We start from the raw sequence: 18,068 nt of genomic DNA, 5'->3' as shown, positions 1-18,068 counted from the left end.
ACATTTTTTACTACTTTCTACACACAACGAAATGGTAAGCATTTTTAGGGCTAGTGGTTCAGTTAAATAATCTTGAACTACGGCCTTGTTGAATCATACTTTATCTCAAAACGTATTCCAAATTCTTAGGGCATTTGGGAACCTTCTCCCTCATTTTACTCAATTGGATCCTGTACTGAGAATTAGAATTGGGTTTATAGTCCAACCCCCCTGCTCAGCATTTCTACCCCAACGTTCAACTCCAACACCACCACTGCTTGCTAGGAACCACCTTCCTGTGTTCAGAACAGGTGGAAGAAACGGGGCAGAAATATGGTGATGAGAGGAGTACATTCAATCTTTCAGTATAGCAATGAACAGAAACAGGAACAAAACCAAGCTTGCTTGAAGGTGAATGCATTTAATATCCTAATTAATCAATAGTCCTGCATTATAGAAAGCTTTCTGAGGCTCTCCAAGATCTCCAGATAGAATGCAAATCAGTATCACAGAGCTCACAGAATTTTACAGATTGAATTTATGCAGCAAAAATATATTAATTTTCACCAAATTTAATACTCATTATTAGTCACTGTGTTGATTTCACTGCCCCACAATATACACTGAATTAACAAATGCAAGAAGTATGAACTTTCTTTATTTTCTTACACAGTTAGTATCTTCCTCCATGGCTTATTATTATAGCACCAAACGAAGTGATTCTGCCTTAAAAATATGCTGAATAGAACATGCTTTTCCCATCGAGGGCTATTCAAGCAAAGAGTGTACTTGCAAAGCAGCATGATGTAAGAAATGCCAAAATATTTTTCTATTGTGTATGTAAGTATAGTTTTGCACCAACAATTTTGTGCACAGATTTTATTTCAGATGTACTGTTCAGCTTCTTTTTTCCCCCAATGAGTGGTCGATATAAATATACCTCACCCAAAGCCCCATATCCACAACTTGTAAAAATGGGGTCAAGTTTTACAAGTACAAATATAAATAATTAATAATTAATTTGACCAGTGTGTTAATTTATTTGGGGCTCAGGTTCAGCCACCGCGATAGACGGAGTGGGGATACATGCATAAATGGGGTGAGATCTGCGTTTATATGACAGCAAGAGAGAATGGGAGAAAATCCATACGCCTGATCCAGATTTGCAGCTATGTTGCTCTAGATTAGACAAGATCTGTACATGTATCTGCTAATAAGCCATTTTGGGCATCTACTCTGACATCCCCTCCCCCCCAAGTGATTAGTGCTGACAAAACCACTGATGCTTATTTTGTCTCCAGGAAGTGTAGCCTGGATCTACACTATGCTGAAATCTAGATCAAATCCATTGTTCTTTGTCTACCTGAGCTGGCTTAAGGAAAGCTTAAAACCACAATCTGGATACTACAGGGAAACAAGCAGTGGTTTTACAAGCCAGACAGACAAGAAAAAGCAGGAAAGAGAGTGAGCACCTGAATACTCAGCTTGTTCCCACACCAACAATTGCCTATTTAACTCAACCCCACAGTATATGCTGTGAGAGGATTTCCCCCCCCCCTTTTTTGACATGTTTGTGTACTGTGAGGAGCTGGGACTGAGTGCAGCTCTCCACGGTAAGTACACATGATTTAAAACAAAATAGCCCCACAGGCTGCCTTCTCAACCACTGTGATTCTACATGGATGCACACTGGTTTGGTATCATACAAGTCACCCTCTGTTGAGAAGAAGGATTTAAACTACAAGCTGGTCTCTCATGAATTCTTCCAAGACACTGATGACGTTTCTGGCTTCTTGCATTTCTGCATATTCTACTTTCACAATCTTCAAGAGCACATCTCCACTGCCACAGTTCTTCAGAAACAGGTAGCACTTGAACAAAGCATAATGGCTCATTTCTGCCTGCCGGATGAACCGCTTCAGGTTGTTGATGTCCTGTATGGCCTGGAAAGAGAGCAGCCAACATGTGCACTGGTGCCCTGGTCTGCCTGAGAGACCCTACATGGGAACAGATGTGGTGCACACTGTTCCTTCCCTGACAGTGTCATTAGGATAAAGTACAAAAGGCAGTTGTGTGGGGTCTGCTGGGCAAGAAGAGAAGGCTGGATGACTTCCCCCTGCCAATCAGTGCAGTTTTACAGGCTACTGCTGTACACTGCCAATAGATGTACGCATACAATGACTGTTTGGACACAAATGTGAACACATACACCTCCTTCATGCTTAATACATCAATACACAGAAATCAGGAACAGTAAATGAGAAATTCAGTAGGAAGAACTTCTCATCTTTAAAACAGTAGCCCCCAAAGTAATGGGCACCCAATGCACGTCTCTCAGAAGGAAGCCCATCATGTTCAAAGGGACTCCCACCCCGGCAAGCGCACATAGGATTGCAGGGCCCAAAGTATCACTGGCTTAACTTCGTGTTCCTAGAACGCACGGTCATCATTCTGGCAGTACCAGATCTTATAGATAAAAGCCACCCTTTCTACCACAGGATTCTTACCAAATTGAAAAGGAAAATATGGGCTCAGATTGCACTGTTTTAGAACAAATACACCTGAGCCACAACTGTGCCTCAGGATGAAGATCCAAGCCAGTGGAATATGATAAAGAAGCAACCCAGCAGTATTAAAACAACAGAAACTTTGCCACTGGCTTCAACTGGAGATTAATGTCAATCCCAGTTCTTTGTCTAAAATAGATGATGATCTGGGAGTTGTGAAACACATGCTACTCAAATGTAGTTATAGTACTTGAAAGGTTTCACCTACCATGACTTCTAAAAAACACAAATAGCAGCCATCTCCAAGCTGGTGCCCCTGCAGATGCATTTGGACTACAGTTCCCATTGTTCTTACCCAGCACAGATGGTTACCTTCAATTTAAAGTTTTCCAGTATTTGCCGAAAAAGGAAGGGATTCTCCCCTTCGGAAACATTCAGAAATGCTTGGGTCCAATCTTCGCAGAACTTATTTGTTCCTGAGACATTTGTTGGGAAAAGAAAAACATTATTATTTTCAGTTAATACAGTAAATTTGTGAATTTCTTTAAAGTTACCTGCGAAAGATTTTCTACAGGATACAGATGTTCTCTGCCTACTTACAAAGGAAGAGAGTATTATGGTCTCCTGAGGCTTGACAAATGCAGACAATTAGGATGCTGCTCTTAGGCCACCAATCTCACGATGGGAGATAAATAAGGATCAAAATTTTACCAGTCATTCTTATCCTGACACATTATGCAAAGACCCAGCTCTCTGGAAAAGGCTCTGATGCTGGGAAAGGTGGAAGGAAAGAGAAGAAGAGGACAACCAGCAGCAAGGTGGATGGACTCAGTTACAGTGGTGATGAGTGCACCACTGGGAGACTTGAAAGACCAGGTTAGGGATAGATCATGGAGAAAATCTATCTGTGCAATCGCTAGGAGTCGAAAAAGATTTGATAGCACGTAATGAAAAAAAAAAACCTTATCCTTGGGAAAATACCACATATGCTCATATTAAGAATGATGTGAAAGGTGAAAGGTCCCCTGTGCAAGCACCGAGTCATGTCTGACCCTTTGGGGGCATGCCGCTTGTGCGACATTTTCTTGGCAGACTAGAGCGGGGTGGTTTGCCATTGCCTTCCCAGTCGTCACCTTCCCCAGCAAGCTGGGTCCTCATTTTACCAACCTTGGAAGGATGGAAGGCTGAGTCGACCTGAGCCGGCTACCCAACAGAGAATCCAGCTTCCGCTGGGATCAAACTCGGGTCGTGGGGAGAGTTGTTGGCTGCAATACTGCTGCCTACTGCTCTGCGCCACACGAGGCTTAAAGAATGATACATGATAGTAAAGAATATATATCTAAGGAGCAGCAACATAGGAAGGCTGCTTCTGAGTTTTATGGAAACCCTTGGGAGAACAAAATGGTAAATAATGATGAGCTTCTGGTTTGGATCAAGGGAGTTCTTCTTAATGGTTTAGTTAGCATAAAATGCCACCAATGCTTTTGGACTGCTTTGGTTGAGTTTGAAGAGATGCTGAGGATATGATTTTCTATGCCAGCCTTGTTCAAGCTGATGGCTTCCACACATGTCAGATTTCAATTCCTTTAGGTCCGATGCTACCTGGCAATTCTTGCATCTGAAGTTCCAAACCTCTGGAGGGACCCCAGATTGTAGCTTCAGGCTATGCCTGCATAATGTTACAATGAATCTGAAATGTACCATAAGGACCAAGAAAAATTAGGCAGTGACCTTTCAGAGCCCTTTCCTTCTTTCAAGAGAGAGAAGAAAAGGAAGAAAAGTACTGTTTTCCCAAAGGACTGCCTGTGGATTTGATCTGTGCTTCTTCAAATGAGCCAAATAACAAAGCAATTTACATGAAACAACCTAATCAAAATGACTGCATTGGTTTGTGATGATAAGCCTTCCAAATCTGGGAATCAATTTGCTCTATTAGACCAGTGCTAATAGACGACAGAATAAGACTGTCTGCCTTCCAAAAAACCTCAAACAACTGTCTTTGTAGAGAGGTCTAAAACAACACCAGTTCATCAACATTGCCTGTTGCTAACTTCACTGAGCAGCCCTCGTAGGCTAGAAGCATCTCCTTCTGTGAGCTTACCTGCACTGTGGAAGCAAGGCTGTGGCCCATTCAGGTCAATTGTCACTGATTTGCACTGCTCCTCCTCTGCTGCTGCTGCTGTACATAAGGAAGCCATTGTAGCTTCCCGGACAAGATCTTGAAGACTTGCTGCTCGAAGGAACCTGAAAAAGAACGTAAACATTTTTACATACCTGTATAGACATTTGCCAAGTTCAATCAAGCAGTTATCTCAAAAGGAGCAAGGTTGGACCTAGGGATATCATCCTGAGGGACCTTTGCTTTTACCTGTTAATATCCTTCTCTGTCCTTTCTTCAGATCCATTTACTTCAACAGGAGTGCAACTCAGAGCCTTGAAAGAGCAGAGCACAATGTCAGTGCTTGGCATAATAACCTAACCTTAGACTACAATTCTATACAACTCACCCATCCCAGGAAACACAATGGGCCTTATTTCCACGCAGATAAGTAAACGATTATGCTGTTATCAACCAGCAACTTGCTAAAGTATCAGTTGTTCGTGTCCTTCATCCATCGTCCAGACCACTCAGAATGTATGTGTAAACCTCCCCCTAGTCTCCATTTGATCTTTAGACAGCTTCAGTTGTATTAAAATGATAATGAGCAAAGGCCAGAGAGCTTCCTGAGCAAGCAAGAATTGACCTCAAGTAATAGTAAACTAGAGCCAGTTTGGTCTAGTGGGTAAGGCATCAGGCTAGAAACAGGGAGATGGTGAGTTCTAGTCCTGCTTTAGGCACAAAGCCAGCCTTGGGCCAGTCCCTCCCTCTCAGCCCTGGGAAGCAGGCCAGGGCAAACCACTTCTGAAAAACCTTGCCAAGAAAACTGCAGGGACTTGTCCAGGCAGTCGCCAGGAGTCAACGCTGACTCAAAGGCCAAAAAGAAAAAGGGTAAATCATTCTGATATCCGTGAAGTCAAGAAGAGTCAAGCTCTTTTCAAAGAAGACCTTATTTTTGGCATCCTACCCATCTTTCTCTCTCTCTCATATCTGCAGAGAAACTGCTTTTCAAACTCTTTGAGCTGAAGGCCCTGTCTAAACATAACTGACTTTGTATTTTAAAAATATGTAAATAAATTCCAGCTGCAGTAAGGGGGAATACCTGTTTCTGAATTGCTGCCCCAGTTTTAAAATGGATGATACGTACAACTTAAGGCTAGTGTTCCTTAAAACAAAGGTGATATTATCATCTTATTAAAGCTGTCAAAATCTTAGGACTGTAGTTGCACTTCCTAGCAATATAGCTCTACAGCTATGTCGCATTTCTTTCCTGAAGGTAAAGAAAGATTTAGGGAGGGCAGCAACCAGAGTATCACGCCACCTAGGTCCCCTGTGAAATTCCAGGAAAGAGGCAGGACCATTGCACAACTAAAGCTTGTTTGGAAGTAGTGAAGGATATTGTATGTACTGTGGCTACCACAATAGTTGCAGCTCAAGCCATGAATAGACAAGACAAAATAGTTCAACAAGAAACCCAAACTGAACTGAACAAAACAGAGATCCAAGAGCAGTGAACTTGTATGGTACTCACAGCATGTAGTACAAAGGCAAGTTTCTCCTGGAAAAGCTTCACCACCCTCTGAATAGGGCACACCAAATCCTCAAACCAAGTTCTCAGGAGCGGCTTAATGCAGGTCTCCAGGTTGCTTTGCTGCATCCAATTGAAATAACAGTTGATCATCTATATGTGACTGTAAAGTGGAGTTCAGCGAAACAACTCCGGACAGCCTGTTCTGAAAGTGTAGATTATTTTTCAGCCATTCTCTGTTCCAGAGCCTGCAGTTTCCCTTGTGGCTAGTTTGCCATCTTGACTCAAGGAAGCAGGTGAGAAGTAGTGGCATAAGAGCTTATCCAAGCAGCTGCTTTAAGCACACAGGCAGTGGAATCCCTCCGCCCTGCTCCATCTTTTATCAGCTATAGTCCTCCCGTACTATTTTATAAATTATTCTTAAAACTCCCAGAGATGCCGAAAGTGTTTATGGCATGCCACAACACGCTGTATTCCAGAAATGCAAGCTCAGGACAAGCCCCTGGAAACAGGCATAACGCTCTTATAATGGGCAGAGGATTCCAACAAGGGATGCCATGTTCTTCCCAAGCTATTGTAAAGACAACATTTGAATTTCCCATGCCAGTAAGTATTCTGCAAATCAGAATACATACGTCTTTCAAGATTTCTGTTTAGGCAGCAGAGCTGTATTAGCAGCATTCAGAAGTGACACATTCAAAACCAAGGGAAATCCTGGGTGCTGTGTGTCAAAGCCCAAATGGTGACATGTGGGTGACACTGCACTCCTTAGCTAGAATGATTCCAACGTTTTCATAGAGATAGTAAGAAGTATGAGAATCTTGAGGATCTCCATATTGTCATATGCATAAAGAGCTTGATTTCCACAGAACTCTAAACAAAATCCTTATAAGGCCAATTCTCCTATTCTGAAGCCACATGAACAGTCTGGAGGGATACCATGTAGGTAATACTGGAAACGGCTAAGAGATGCAGGAGAATCAACAGAGTCAAATTACCCTGTTTCCCTTCCAACTACAAGGGAGCAAACAAATTTCCATCTCGAACTTGAAACAGAAACCAGACCAAGAGCTGCTTACTCTCTAAGTAACTTGGAGACGCCACACCCCTTTCCTGCTCCACCACCTAGATACATAGAACACAGAACACAGGCCTATAGCCCACCGACCCCTGGAAAGTGAGATAATGCTTCTTTAATCAAGATTTCTCTAATGCCTCCTAAAGTGCACTGAGGATCATAAAAATGAACCCGTCTTCCTCAGCAGATCTTCACTGTCCTAGGTCAGGGTTTCTCAACCAGGGTGTCATGAGTACCGTTGAGCTGAAGGCATCAGCACAATGGCACACATGACAATACCTAGGAAGCAGAGGAAGGGATTTAAGATAAGCAAAGCACGCACAACAACAGACACAGACCCCGAGGAGAAGGGAATGACCCCGGCCGGATGACCCAGCCATCAGGACACAAAAGAGGAAGAAGGAAAGACAAAGACAGGGCGGATCACGAGGCTCACCTGAAGCTGTCAGCAAAGCGCAACGGAGATCGCCCAGCTGACAGCAATCACCGGCTGGAGAAAGAAACCGATTATGGGCGAAGCCCGGGGCACCAGCAGGGGCCCTGCAACCCTTCACCTACCGGCACGGAAGCATGCAGGACAAAGGGGGGATGACGCAACCCAAAGTGGGGGGGGGCGCTGACCAGCGCGGGCTATTTAAACCCCGCACCGGCGCGCTCCCTTCACTCTCAGCTTTTTTCTCGTCTAGCACTACGCTGAAATAAACCTGAACCTGCTCTTCCCTGAATCAGTGTCTGTGTTTCACTCAGTGGTAGGCAGCGCATGACACAGGGTTCCATGGAAGCCTAGGATTCTGCAAGAGGTCACTAGGGATTCCCTGGGAGATCACGATTCATTTAAAAATATATTTTAAATTCGGGCAACTTCCCATTAAAGAGGTACATTTCATTCTTTATTTTTAGTTTAAGAACACTGTTAATGAACATATACAGGCCTACACGTGAAACAAATATAATGATTTTGTAATTTGTGGCCTGTATTTGAGCTTGAATGTACAGGAGTTCCCCGAGGCCTGGGGTCAAAAGGTTGAGAAAGGCTGTCCTAGGTAAACAATTCTGATCAGGGGTCTTCACAGGGAGCTCAAAATAACTTCAACAATCTCAGTTTGACAAATAGCTCACGAAGCAATCAACATTTTCCATCTTGTTAGGAAAAAAAGAGAAAACCGGAAGAAGTAACTCTACAAGGAGACAAACCTAAACCAGAAAGCCTACACTATCAAGCGGTCGTGGTGATGCTGTGGAAATGAAATTGCACAGACTTGGAAGATGTTAAGAAAGACAAAAAGAAAAGCAGCTATGCATGTAAAATTCCCTATATCTGGAAGGAAAAATGCAATTGCTGATAGGAAACAGATTTTTTAAAAGGCTCCTTGTACTGTGGAGGGATGACAGTGCTAAGCTTGAAGAGGAAAGGGAGCTATGTGATGAACTCCAGAATTCATATATGGAGCAGCTGGGCACTTTCTTATAAAGCACACAGGCAGGGAATCTAAGGGAACTTTTGAGAGGATGGCAGACAGGCTGTTGAACAGCTGAACAGGAAAAAGAACTGAAGGAAGAAAAAGGAGACAGCCAGTAAGGACATTCAACTCTTCAGATTCAACTCCAAAAAAATGCTGTGGAGCTTCTTCCAGGATTATCTGTTGGTACTCTGCAGCTGCTGTTGGATCCCTGGAAAATATGCAACTGCTTTCCGAAGCTGCAGATAGGTGTTACATGCAGCTCCCAAGTACTTCTTTGGAACCAAATCCAAAGCACTTCACAGCAACCAGGATATATAAAAGAAAAAAGAAGCAAAATGCTAGGGGTTCTTTTGACAAGTATATTATTAGTTTGTTAAATAAGCACAGGAGTCCTGTTGATGGACCTTTTAAAAGAAGAAAATGAACATATATTTGTATCTGTCGATATCTGTATATGCTATGTTATTGTTAAATAACGGGTTTTTAAATAATTTTCATTGAAAATTTTTAGATAGATACAAGATAAACATGAAAAAATATAAGGAAAAGTTAGAGAAGAAAAGATAAAAGTGAAGAAAGCAATAAAGTGAAAGAAAAAGAAAAAGATAATTAAAAAGCGACTTCCGATCTTTTTTGCAGCAGTTATAAAAAATTATTCTCTCTCCTCCCTCAGTCAAATCACATTACAGAGATCCCTTCTGTCCTATATTCAACTCCTTTTTTAATCAGCAAATCCACAAATGACCATTTCCCTTTTTTTTCGTTTCAGCAAAGAAGTCCATAAAAGGTTTCCAGTCTTTTATAAAAAGTACTTATTGTTTTATCCCTCACCAAACAGGTCAGTTTTGCCATGTCTGCTAATTCTGTCATCTTTACACTCCATTTCTCCACTGTTGGTATTTCAGTATTTCTTCATCGTTGTGCATATAATCATCTTGCTGCAGTTACCATATATAAAAACAATCTTTCATAAGTTTTTTCTAAATGATTATCCATAAGTTCCAACAAGAAACGTTCTGGTTTCATCTCAATATTTATCTTTAAAATTCTTTGTATCAACCTATGTATTTGTATCCTTTTTTCCCCTTGCTTTTTCACAAGTCCACCATGCATGGTAAAATGTCCTTTCATGTTTTTCACATTTCCAACATTGACTAGAAGTACCTTTGTACATCTTAGATAATTTCTCTGGTGTCATATATCAACAATACATCATTTTATAAAAATTCTCTCTTAAACGATAACACAATGTGAATATCGGTCCCTTTATCCACAATCTCTCCACAATCTTATCCACTGGTCAACCTGTATGTTATATCCAAAATTCCTAGCCCATTTTATTATGCACTCTTTAACTTGTTCTTCTTCCATTTCAAATCTCAACAAAAGGTGATCCATTTTTGCAATCACATATTCATCATTTATATATACATCACTCAGTTTCAAATTCCATCTTATGTTCAATTCCAATTATTTTTTTAATCTATATTAAATCTTTCTTTTAATTGTTCATATGAAAACCACTGAAAACTAAATCCCTCTGTAGTCAATTGTTCTCTTGACTTCCTCTTAAGTTCTCTGTGTTCCTGTACTAACAAAACTTGGTATGTACAGGTAGTCCTCACTTAACAACCACAACTGGGACTGGAATTTCAGTTGCTAAGTAAAGCGGTCATCAAGCAAATCTGACCTGGTTTTATGACCTTTGTTTGCGGTGGCTGTTAAGTGAACCATGTGGTCATTAAGCAAATAATGTCATTCTCCATTGATTTTGCTTGCCAGAAGCCAGCCAGGAAGGTCGAAAATGGTGATCACGTGACCATGGGACACTGCAATGGTCATAAATGCAAACCAGTTGCCAAGCACCCAAATCGTGATCATGTGACCGCTGGGATGCTGTGACAGCCGTAAGTGTGAGAACTGGTCATAAGTTGTTTTTTCCAACACTGTTGTAAGTCTGAACCATCACTAAACGAATGGTTGTTAAGTGTGGACTACCTGTAAACCATTTATCTTTCCCTGCTCTTGCTTTTCTATAAAATACTTCTTGTGCTGAGACCAATAAAGGTATTTTCGAGCACAGCCTAGGCTTGTTTTTATTCCATATTCTTAATATGGCATTTCTCACACAATAATTTTTAAAATCTATATTAACTTTAACTTTATTGTACCATAAAATGCCATGCCAACCACACCTCAGGTTATGTTCTTCCAATTCTAACATTCTCTTGTTCCTCAACAACACCCACTCTTTCATCCAAACTAAACAGCAGGCTTACTGTTAAATAAAGTTTTAACTGTTCATTATAACTGGTTCTCTGGTAAACAAGAGACAGAATATAATTCCCTCCCATGACAAAGATACTATGGTGCCAGGGAAAGAAAAAATAAGAGGCAAAACTATTAATAAAAGAGATGAGGCAAAATCAAACCTCAGTACAAGAACTCATACATTTGTCATTTGGAGACCAAACCAATGAGATTTTAAAGTATATTTATTTATCCCCAGCATAAACTTAGAAGAAAGTCTGCCACTTCTCACCAAATGCAATCAGTTTCATTACACTTGCCATTAAAACCAGCCCACTCAAATAGGGTTTTCTTTCAGCCCCCAATATTAAGCTATTTTTTTTCTCCAGAGAGGGCTCTCCTAAAATATCCAGGCCACTGTGATTGCCAAATGTAGTCTATCAACACTGGAATCTCCTAGCACTTTTCCACTTCATTTTACAAATCTTTATTTTCAAATTCATTAACAGCAATCAACAGTTACCTCTTAATCAAGACTTACCTTTGAATCTAAGTAAGTCTTCAGATCTTGAATATAGCCATCAAGCTCAAGTCTGAATGTAACACTTTTAAGAAAATAACTGATGCCTCAGTTCTGCCTAATTTTTATTTTTAATTCATTTTGTAACTGGTGTGCTGTACTTCTGTTCAAAAATATTTTAATATAAAGTTAACCACTGCACATTTTCTGGAACAATTTGTTTATATCTATCTTGGAAAGTCCGAAGGTTGAAAAACAAAACATTGTGAAATTTGGGAAGTACTATATTGTAGTCAGTATCTGTAACAGTAAGACATTATTAGTAACTAAAGTAATCTACCTGAATTACATAGTATTATGATTTTTTTGCATATGTGACAATATGTTTGTTAGCCTTAACAATGTCACAGAGCCTGCTTGGGCTGAGGTGACAGTTAAATCTCATAAACAAATACATCTGTTCTTTGCTGGCTCAGCTGCAAGAAAGTAACATACCTACTCTGAATTGTGTAAGCCCTTCTTTCTTTCAGAAAAATATATCTGAGAGGCAGTTTGAAGCCCCACTGTACTCATATTATTACAGTATGTCATTGTTCTCAGACATGAAAAATATCAGTTTTTGAGGAAAAAATACTGTTGAAATGGTTAAATCTTATCTTTATTTTCATACTGCTTTTTAAAAAACTATTTTAATCAACTGAATCTCAAATATAACTTTGAAACCATGAGGCCAAGATACTTCAAATTCAGGTTTCTTTATCTGTATATAGTTATCTTATCAGGCTATAATTTTAAATGAACACCCAGATACATAACTGATATTCTCAGAAGCCTAAAATAATTGTTTGGGAATGTGTATAATCTCTGGCCTAATTTAAGAGAACATTCAGAGCAATAGGAATAAAGAAGTAGGCCTTCTCCACCATCCGCATTTTACACCCAAACAGAAATACTGTATAGTAAAAGGATATAGTTCAAGCCCTTTCTCTGAGCCTCCCAAAAAACAGATCACGTATTCCAAGGGACTCTGGCTTGATTCGGGATCGGCTCCTTCTGCACACTTTTCTGGCTGGAACAGGCAGTAATAACAACCAACACGACTTTCTGGAATACTGAATTAATCACAGGGTGGTTGCACCAAATCAAGTTAATGCTGTATTTTATCCAGCAGTTTGTCTGCTCATCAATCTCATTACAAATGAAACCCTTATTTTAATTCAATCAAAATCAACCTCCAGTGGAAGAATCTACACAGGTTCTTAACTCCAGTCAACACACTGCTTTATGTTTCTGCCAACTTCTTGATTCTACCTGCTGACTTTGTGCCCAGGTCTTTCCCACCATACCAGTGTCGGTGAATGGAAAGCCAAATCACCAGCTTCTTTACCTGCTATTCCCAAGTAAGCTATAAACACGAAATGAATTAAACAGAGAGGAAACATAGTCAAAGTGGGCTTTTTAAAACAAAAAGCTGCTACCCCCAGCCCATTTGGATGTAGTTGACAATGAGCAGCTCCCTGGCTGGTTCCAGTCCCTGGAAGAGATTATTCCTGCCCTTTAGCCTGCTTTTTGAAAATTCAGTGGATCAAAGGAAATGGGCAAAAGGGTCATAAGGCTGTATGATTGGGAGGAAGAGACACAGATGAGAGGAGGAATTCATGGCTGCCTTGCCTAGAACCCAAGCATTCCAGTACCAAGGAAGGAATGTGGGATGGGTAGCAGAACCTGCTGACGGTTTCTGCTGGGAAGAGGAACCAGGCCCCTCACCCTGTACTGCTGATTTCTCCGTCCAAACCCTATGCATGCTTTTTAAAGGGATGAAATGCTTTTTTAACCGATTAGCTGAATCAAACACATTTTTAAACATTCTTAGGAAAGCAAAAGTAAAGTCTCCCTCTACTTGAAGTCTATTTCTGCTGGATATGTCCATATCATTTTCTTGACAACACTATGGGTGTGGTTTACCCCTACCCTCAAATTCACAGACTCCTCTATAGCCCTAGCATTTCCCGGTGGCTCAGGATCCACCTGAGGCTGACCCTCCTCAACTTTTCAAAGTTGATCAGGTGCTAGTTATAGCTGTGCTATTCTTAGTAAGTACAGTACTCCCAAAAAACTGCAGAGAGCACACAGCAGGCAGTACTTCAAATGCCATTTAGGCTCCAATCATATATCCAGTAGTTCATTAACCTGGAAGTAGCCCCACTAAATTGGGACTTTTTAAAACAGAGCTGTATAGCAGAGATGGGCAACTTGTAACCCCCAGCATCCCATTTGTAACACTGCAGCACCCATTTTGGTGGCAAAATGACTGAAGTTCAGCAACGCTTTTTTAAAGGGATGAATGGGAGGTCTCTTGCTTGGAAAGCTGCGATTTTGGCCCATTTTTCTGATAAAAGAGTAGTTTGCCTGCCAGAAACCTCCTACTCCTGTTCCCATCTTTAACCCATCCTCATTTCTGCAAAAACAGCAAATACTTTCATTTTGCCCTTTCTAGTGCTAACCTCCTATGGCTGACTGGGAGGCTGAGTTGCAGCCTTGAACACTGCAGCTCCCCTATGTTACAAAATGAGGAAATGTCTACACAGTTCTGATGCACAGACCCTCTGCCTGCCTGGTGGTGTTATGAAAAAATTAACTGCCACTCTTGCACTTCATGGCTGGGAACCTGCCACCTCCATCAAATGTTGCTGAAATATTAATCCCATCAATACCAGCCAGCACAGCCAGTTGTGCAAAATGCTGGGAGTTGTAATGCAGCGCCCTCTAGAGGACCAGAAGTTGTCTATCTGTTGTACCACTTGTAGTGCTTCATATATGGTTGAGATAAATATGAGATGATTACAAGTCTCAAAGCTTTACTTTACCTGTTTTCATTGATCAAGTGAGCATTCCAGTTTATTCACAAGCCTCACTGAGATCAGTGGGACTCATTCAGTGAACAAAAGTACAGTTGCAAGATGAAGTTTTTAGCTCAGAATTCAGAGCACACGTGTATTGTCTTTTACAAGTTTAAGCTCTTAAAACACCAACTTGTAATTATTCAGAACAGTAATTAAAAGTTTAGACAATGAGTGTGTATATGAATTTTTTCCCATATCTTGTAAATTTAGCTCAATTGTGCTGACATCAAAAACTCACAGCATCAGTATAAGAAAGCTGCTCCAAAGACCACAGGTTATTTGGGGTAGGGGTGGGGGGTTGTTTTATTTTGTTCTGCCACCTAGACAACCAGTGGTTTTCAGACACCTCAAAGGCATGAGAAGAATGAGACAATTCAGAAATAAATAGCACTGTTCAATCTTTGACTCTTAAAACTTAAAACTACATTTCCATTATGATTTGATTACATACCATTTAGTAAAAGAGTATCACTAATACTATTAAGAAAACTACAATTAATTAAAACTGTTTGACATCAGTGGAAGTCTCAGTACGTATCTACAGTCTTACCTCAACTCGACAGATACAACATTGCCCATCCCCTCAAAAAAAGCTCCCTTATTAAGATACTTGGCAACCAAACTGCGCAGTTCCACCTCGGCTTCAGTTGGTAAATTAGTGTCCACCAATGAAAGGCTTCATAAATGAAATAAAACAAAAAAATGATTAAGTGAGATAGAGCTTTTGTTTATCTATTCAGTTACATCAAAGACCAGCTACTCACAACGAGACCTTGACACTTGAGATTAGATGCCATGTTTTCAAGGAAAAAGATGCCACGTCCAGTTGGGTATGAAGTTCCAAGCATGTCTCATTTAAATAAACAATCAAAATACTACTTGGAGTAAAACCAAAGCTACAAAATTGCACACTTCAGTCATTTTGGACTACAACTCCCTATGTTTCAATGAGCATGAATAACCGACAGGAATGAAAGCATGGACCAATTGTAACTTTTTTTTCATTTCTATAATATCCTTGTTCATGGCTCATACTGGGAACATGAGTCCATTTGTAATGGTAGCAGCAAATTCAGTTGCCTTTTTAGGTAGGTATGTATTCTTAGAATGTTGAAGAATTTTTCCCCAGGCTGGGGAATATACAAAAAGTATATACTACTGAACTCACACACTTCTAATATTACTATTTTAATTCATAACTAAGCTTTCAGCCTAAAGGTAATATCTAATAAAAGCTATTATTAAAATGACTGATTAAACAGGAAAGAGCTGGCTGAAGAGGAAGGTTTTAATGCCACTCTTAGAAGCAGAAAGTGTAATGGTATGTGGGAATGACATTGGGAGAACGAGGAAGAGCCGCAGACCGGACAATGGTCAGAAAAGAGGCAGCTTAGCCCGTAAAAACAATAGGGCTGTGGCAAATGTCTCAGAAGGGACCCTCCCTAGTTTCTAGGGACGAGGAAGGGATGTACTTAAAGGCAAGGGGGAAGAGATGTACTTTCAGACTAGCAAGATTCTGTTAATGTAACCTTACAATAAAATTAGAACTAGTACTTCTGGGTGTGCTTCTTGTCTAGAATATCTCTCAAGGCTGACAGCAATCTTACAAATCTCAAAGTACATCTCTCCCCGCTTGCCTTTACAGTCTAAGAAAATAGAGTGGGTCCCTTCTGAGACATTTGCCACACCCCTATTGCTTCTGTGGGCTCTTATCTGACCTGTTGTCTGGTCTGCGGTTCTTCCTCCTGTCTCCCAATGTCATTCCCACATATCATTATAGAAAGAGTGGAAGATGAGTGCAATTCCAAGGGAGCACATTCCTTTCCCACAGGCTTGATAAACTGACCTTGGAAAGTAAGGAATTGTTAACAAGATTCTTTCTGCTGATCTTAATGTTTAGGCAGTTTAAACTGAGCTAGGGAATCCCTCAGATAGGTGGCCCTCAAGCTACTCAAAACTTCTACGAACAAAAGCAGAGCCTTAAATCAGGTCCAGAAAGCAACTGGCAAACCAATGCAAACCTTTCAACAGGAGAGCAGTGCACTCCCAGTATTGTGTGCAGATAAGTACCTATTCACAAGAATTCACTTGTGCTTTTTGATATGCACATGCCCCTACATTATAACTACCCAAGATGCAGCACACAAAATCATTTTGCCAAGCTCATTTACCTGAAGTCATCTGAAGAAGGCGTTTCAGCTGGCGATTTGCTTGGACTCCCATCATCACTACCTGTTCCATGGTGTAACCTGAAAAAGCCAAACCAATTATGAATGCCAAGACAAAATGCATGTGGCAGCAGAAAACTAAAATACCCATCATATCGCTATCATTTTTCTGGAGAGTGAGGGAGTGAAAACCTGGACTGGGAAAAGCAGACTGGGAATTCTGGGAACTGAATTGGCAACTCCAGGCTTCCTTTGGATTCACGCATGGGCAAATGGCACATTGTTTTGAGCAACCCAGTAGAGTTTGATAGCCCAAGATGTGTTAACTCTAAGGTCTGACCAACATTTTAAAATGCATTAGGTAAATTCATCAGTTGACAGATCTATTTGGATAATAGTTATATTCGAAGAAAACCAATGCACCTGGGGGGAAAAATGAGGCTAGGCTTCATGAGCAAACATAACCCTCTACATGATCACAATTGGAAACTAAAAACCGGACTAAAATAATTGTTGCTTGATCCGATGAACCATTTTTAATTGTTACTAAACATCTAACTTGGTGCACCACAGATGCATTGAATAATAAGCCCCATCGCTCTCAGTCACCTTGTTGGGGTGGGGAGGTGGGAATGAATTCATCCAAGAGCCCCAGATTCGGAGAGGCTGGATTAAAATAAAACATCATGAAGGACTGGTAAAAGATCTGGAGCCTTTTATCGTTCAGGCTGGAGACACCGGGCAAGGAAAAGCCCGCAGGGACACGGCCGAGCAGCCCTCGCTCTCTTACCGGCAGCCTCGGAAGTCGTACAAGCAGTGGTAGCTGTTGCTGCTACGCTCCGGTTTCCGTTCCTCGGGCAAGCCGCCTCCTTCCTCGCTGCTCTCCAGCTCTCTTTCATCTCCGTCTACGGATTCCTGAAGAGAAGGCAACATCTTTGCTTGCAAACTCGGAGATAAGAAAATCCGTTCCCCCTATTGCCGTACAGTGCAACGACCTATTCTACTCCTCGAGTCCGCACACTCTCCTCATAGCGTCACAAAGGTTCCGGCCACAAACATGTTGCCACGGCCGGGCGAGGACAGACGCAGCCATACTCTCCCGAAACTGTGAGGATGTTCCGGGCAAACACACGTGTGTAGATCTTCAGCGCTCACGCTGGTTCAATTAGTATTCATTCCCCAATTTTACGGAGTTTTTAAAACATCGGCTCAGAAAGCTGGATTGGATCGGCATTAGCTTAGTTGAACCATATTCTCATTGAAATCAGCGGGATTACATTCACGATTGATTCAAGTAAAAAGTCATTCCAATTGCAAATTTGTTTTACTTCTGGCCTTAGGGCTATAATAAAGATTTGATTTGATTTACACACGAATTAGTGATCTCAGTAGAACTCAAGTAAGCATCTCCCGGATGGGGCGGTCAAATACTGTATTGTTTATTAGTCTTATCCAAGTTGATGGATGCTGTCATAACGCCATTGATTTCCACAATGCTTTAGTTTATGGCCGTTAGTTTCCCACTGAATCTTAAGTGGACTTACTTCCCAACCAGCACGTACAGGATTGATTTA

At 41.0% G+C, this 18,068-nt stretch overlaps 1 protein-coding gene across 1 annotated transcript; it reads right to left on the bottom strand.

The window, feature by feature from the left end:
- Window positions 1–380: 380 nt before the first annotated feature.
- Window positions 381–17,500, bottom strand: C2H17orf75 (chromosome 2 C17orf75 homolog). Its single transcript, XM_063293563.1, is given in 11 exon segments — window positions 381–1,730; window positions 1,733–1,922; window positions 2,859–2,962; window positions 4,588–4,730; window positions 4,855–4,919; window positions 6,116–6,235; window positions 11,445–11,502; window positions 12,395–12,535; window positions 14,877–15,002; window positions 16,498–16,575; window positions 17,285–17,500. Coding segments are annotated over 11 exon segments (1,245 nt in total). The 5' UTR covers window positions 17,428–17,500; the 3' UTR covers window positions 381–1,653.
- Window positions 17,501–18,068: the final 568 nt, after the last annotated feature.

This window comes from Candoia aspera, chromosome 2 (genome assembly GCF_035149785.1).
Source record: "Candoia aspera isolate rCanAsp1 chromosome 2, rCanAsp1.hap2, whole genome shotgun sequence".
In the NCBI taxonomy this organism is placed as follows: domain Eukaryota; kingdom Metazoa; phylum Chordata; class Lepidosauria; order Squamata; family Boidae; genus Candoia; species Candoia aspera.
Note: the sequence above shows the minus strand (reverse complement) of the source record. Positions and strands in the feature narration are given on the sequence as shown.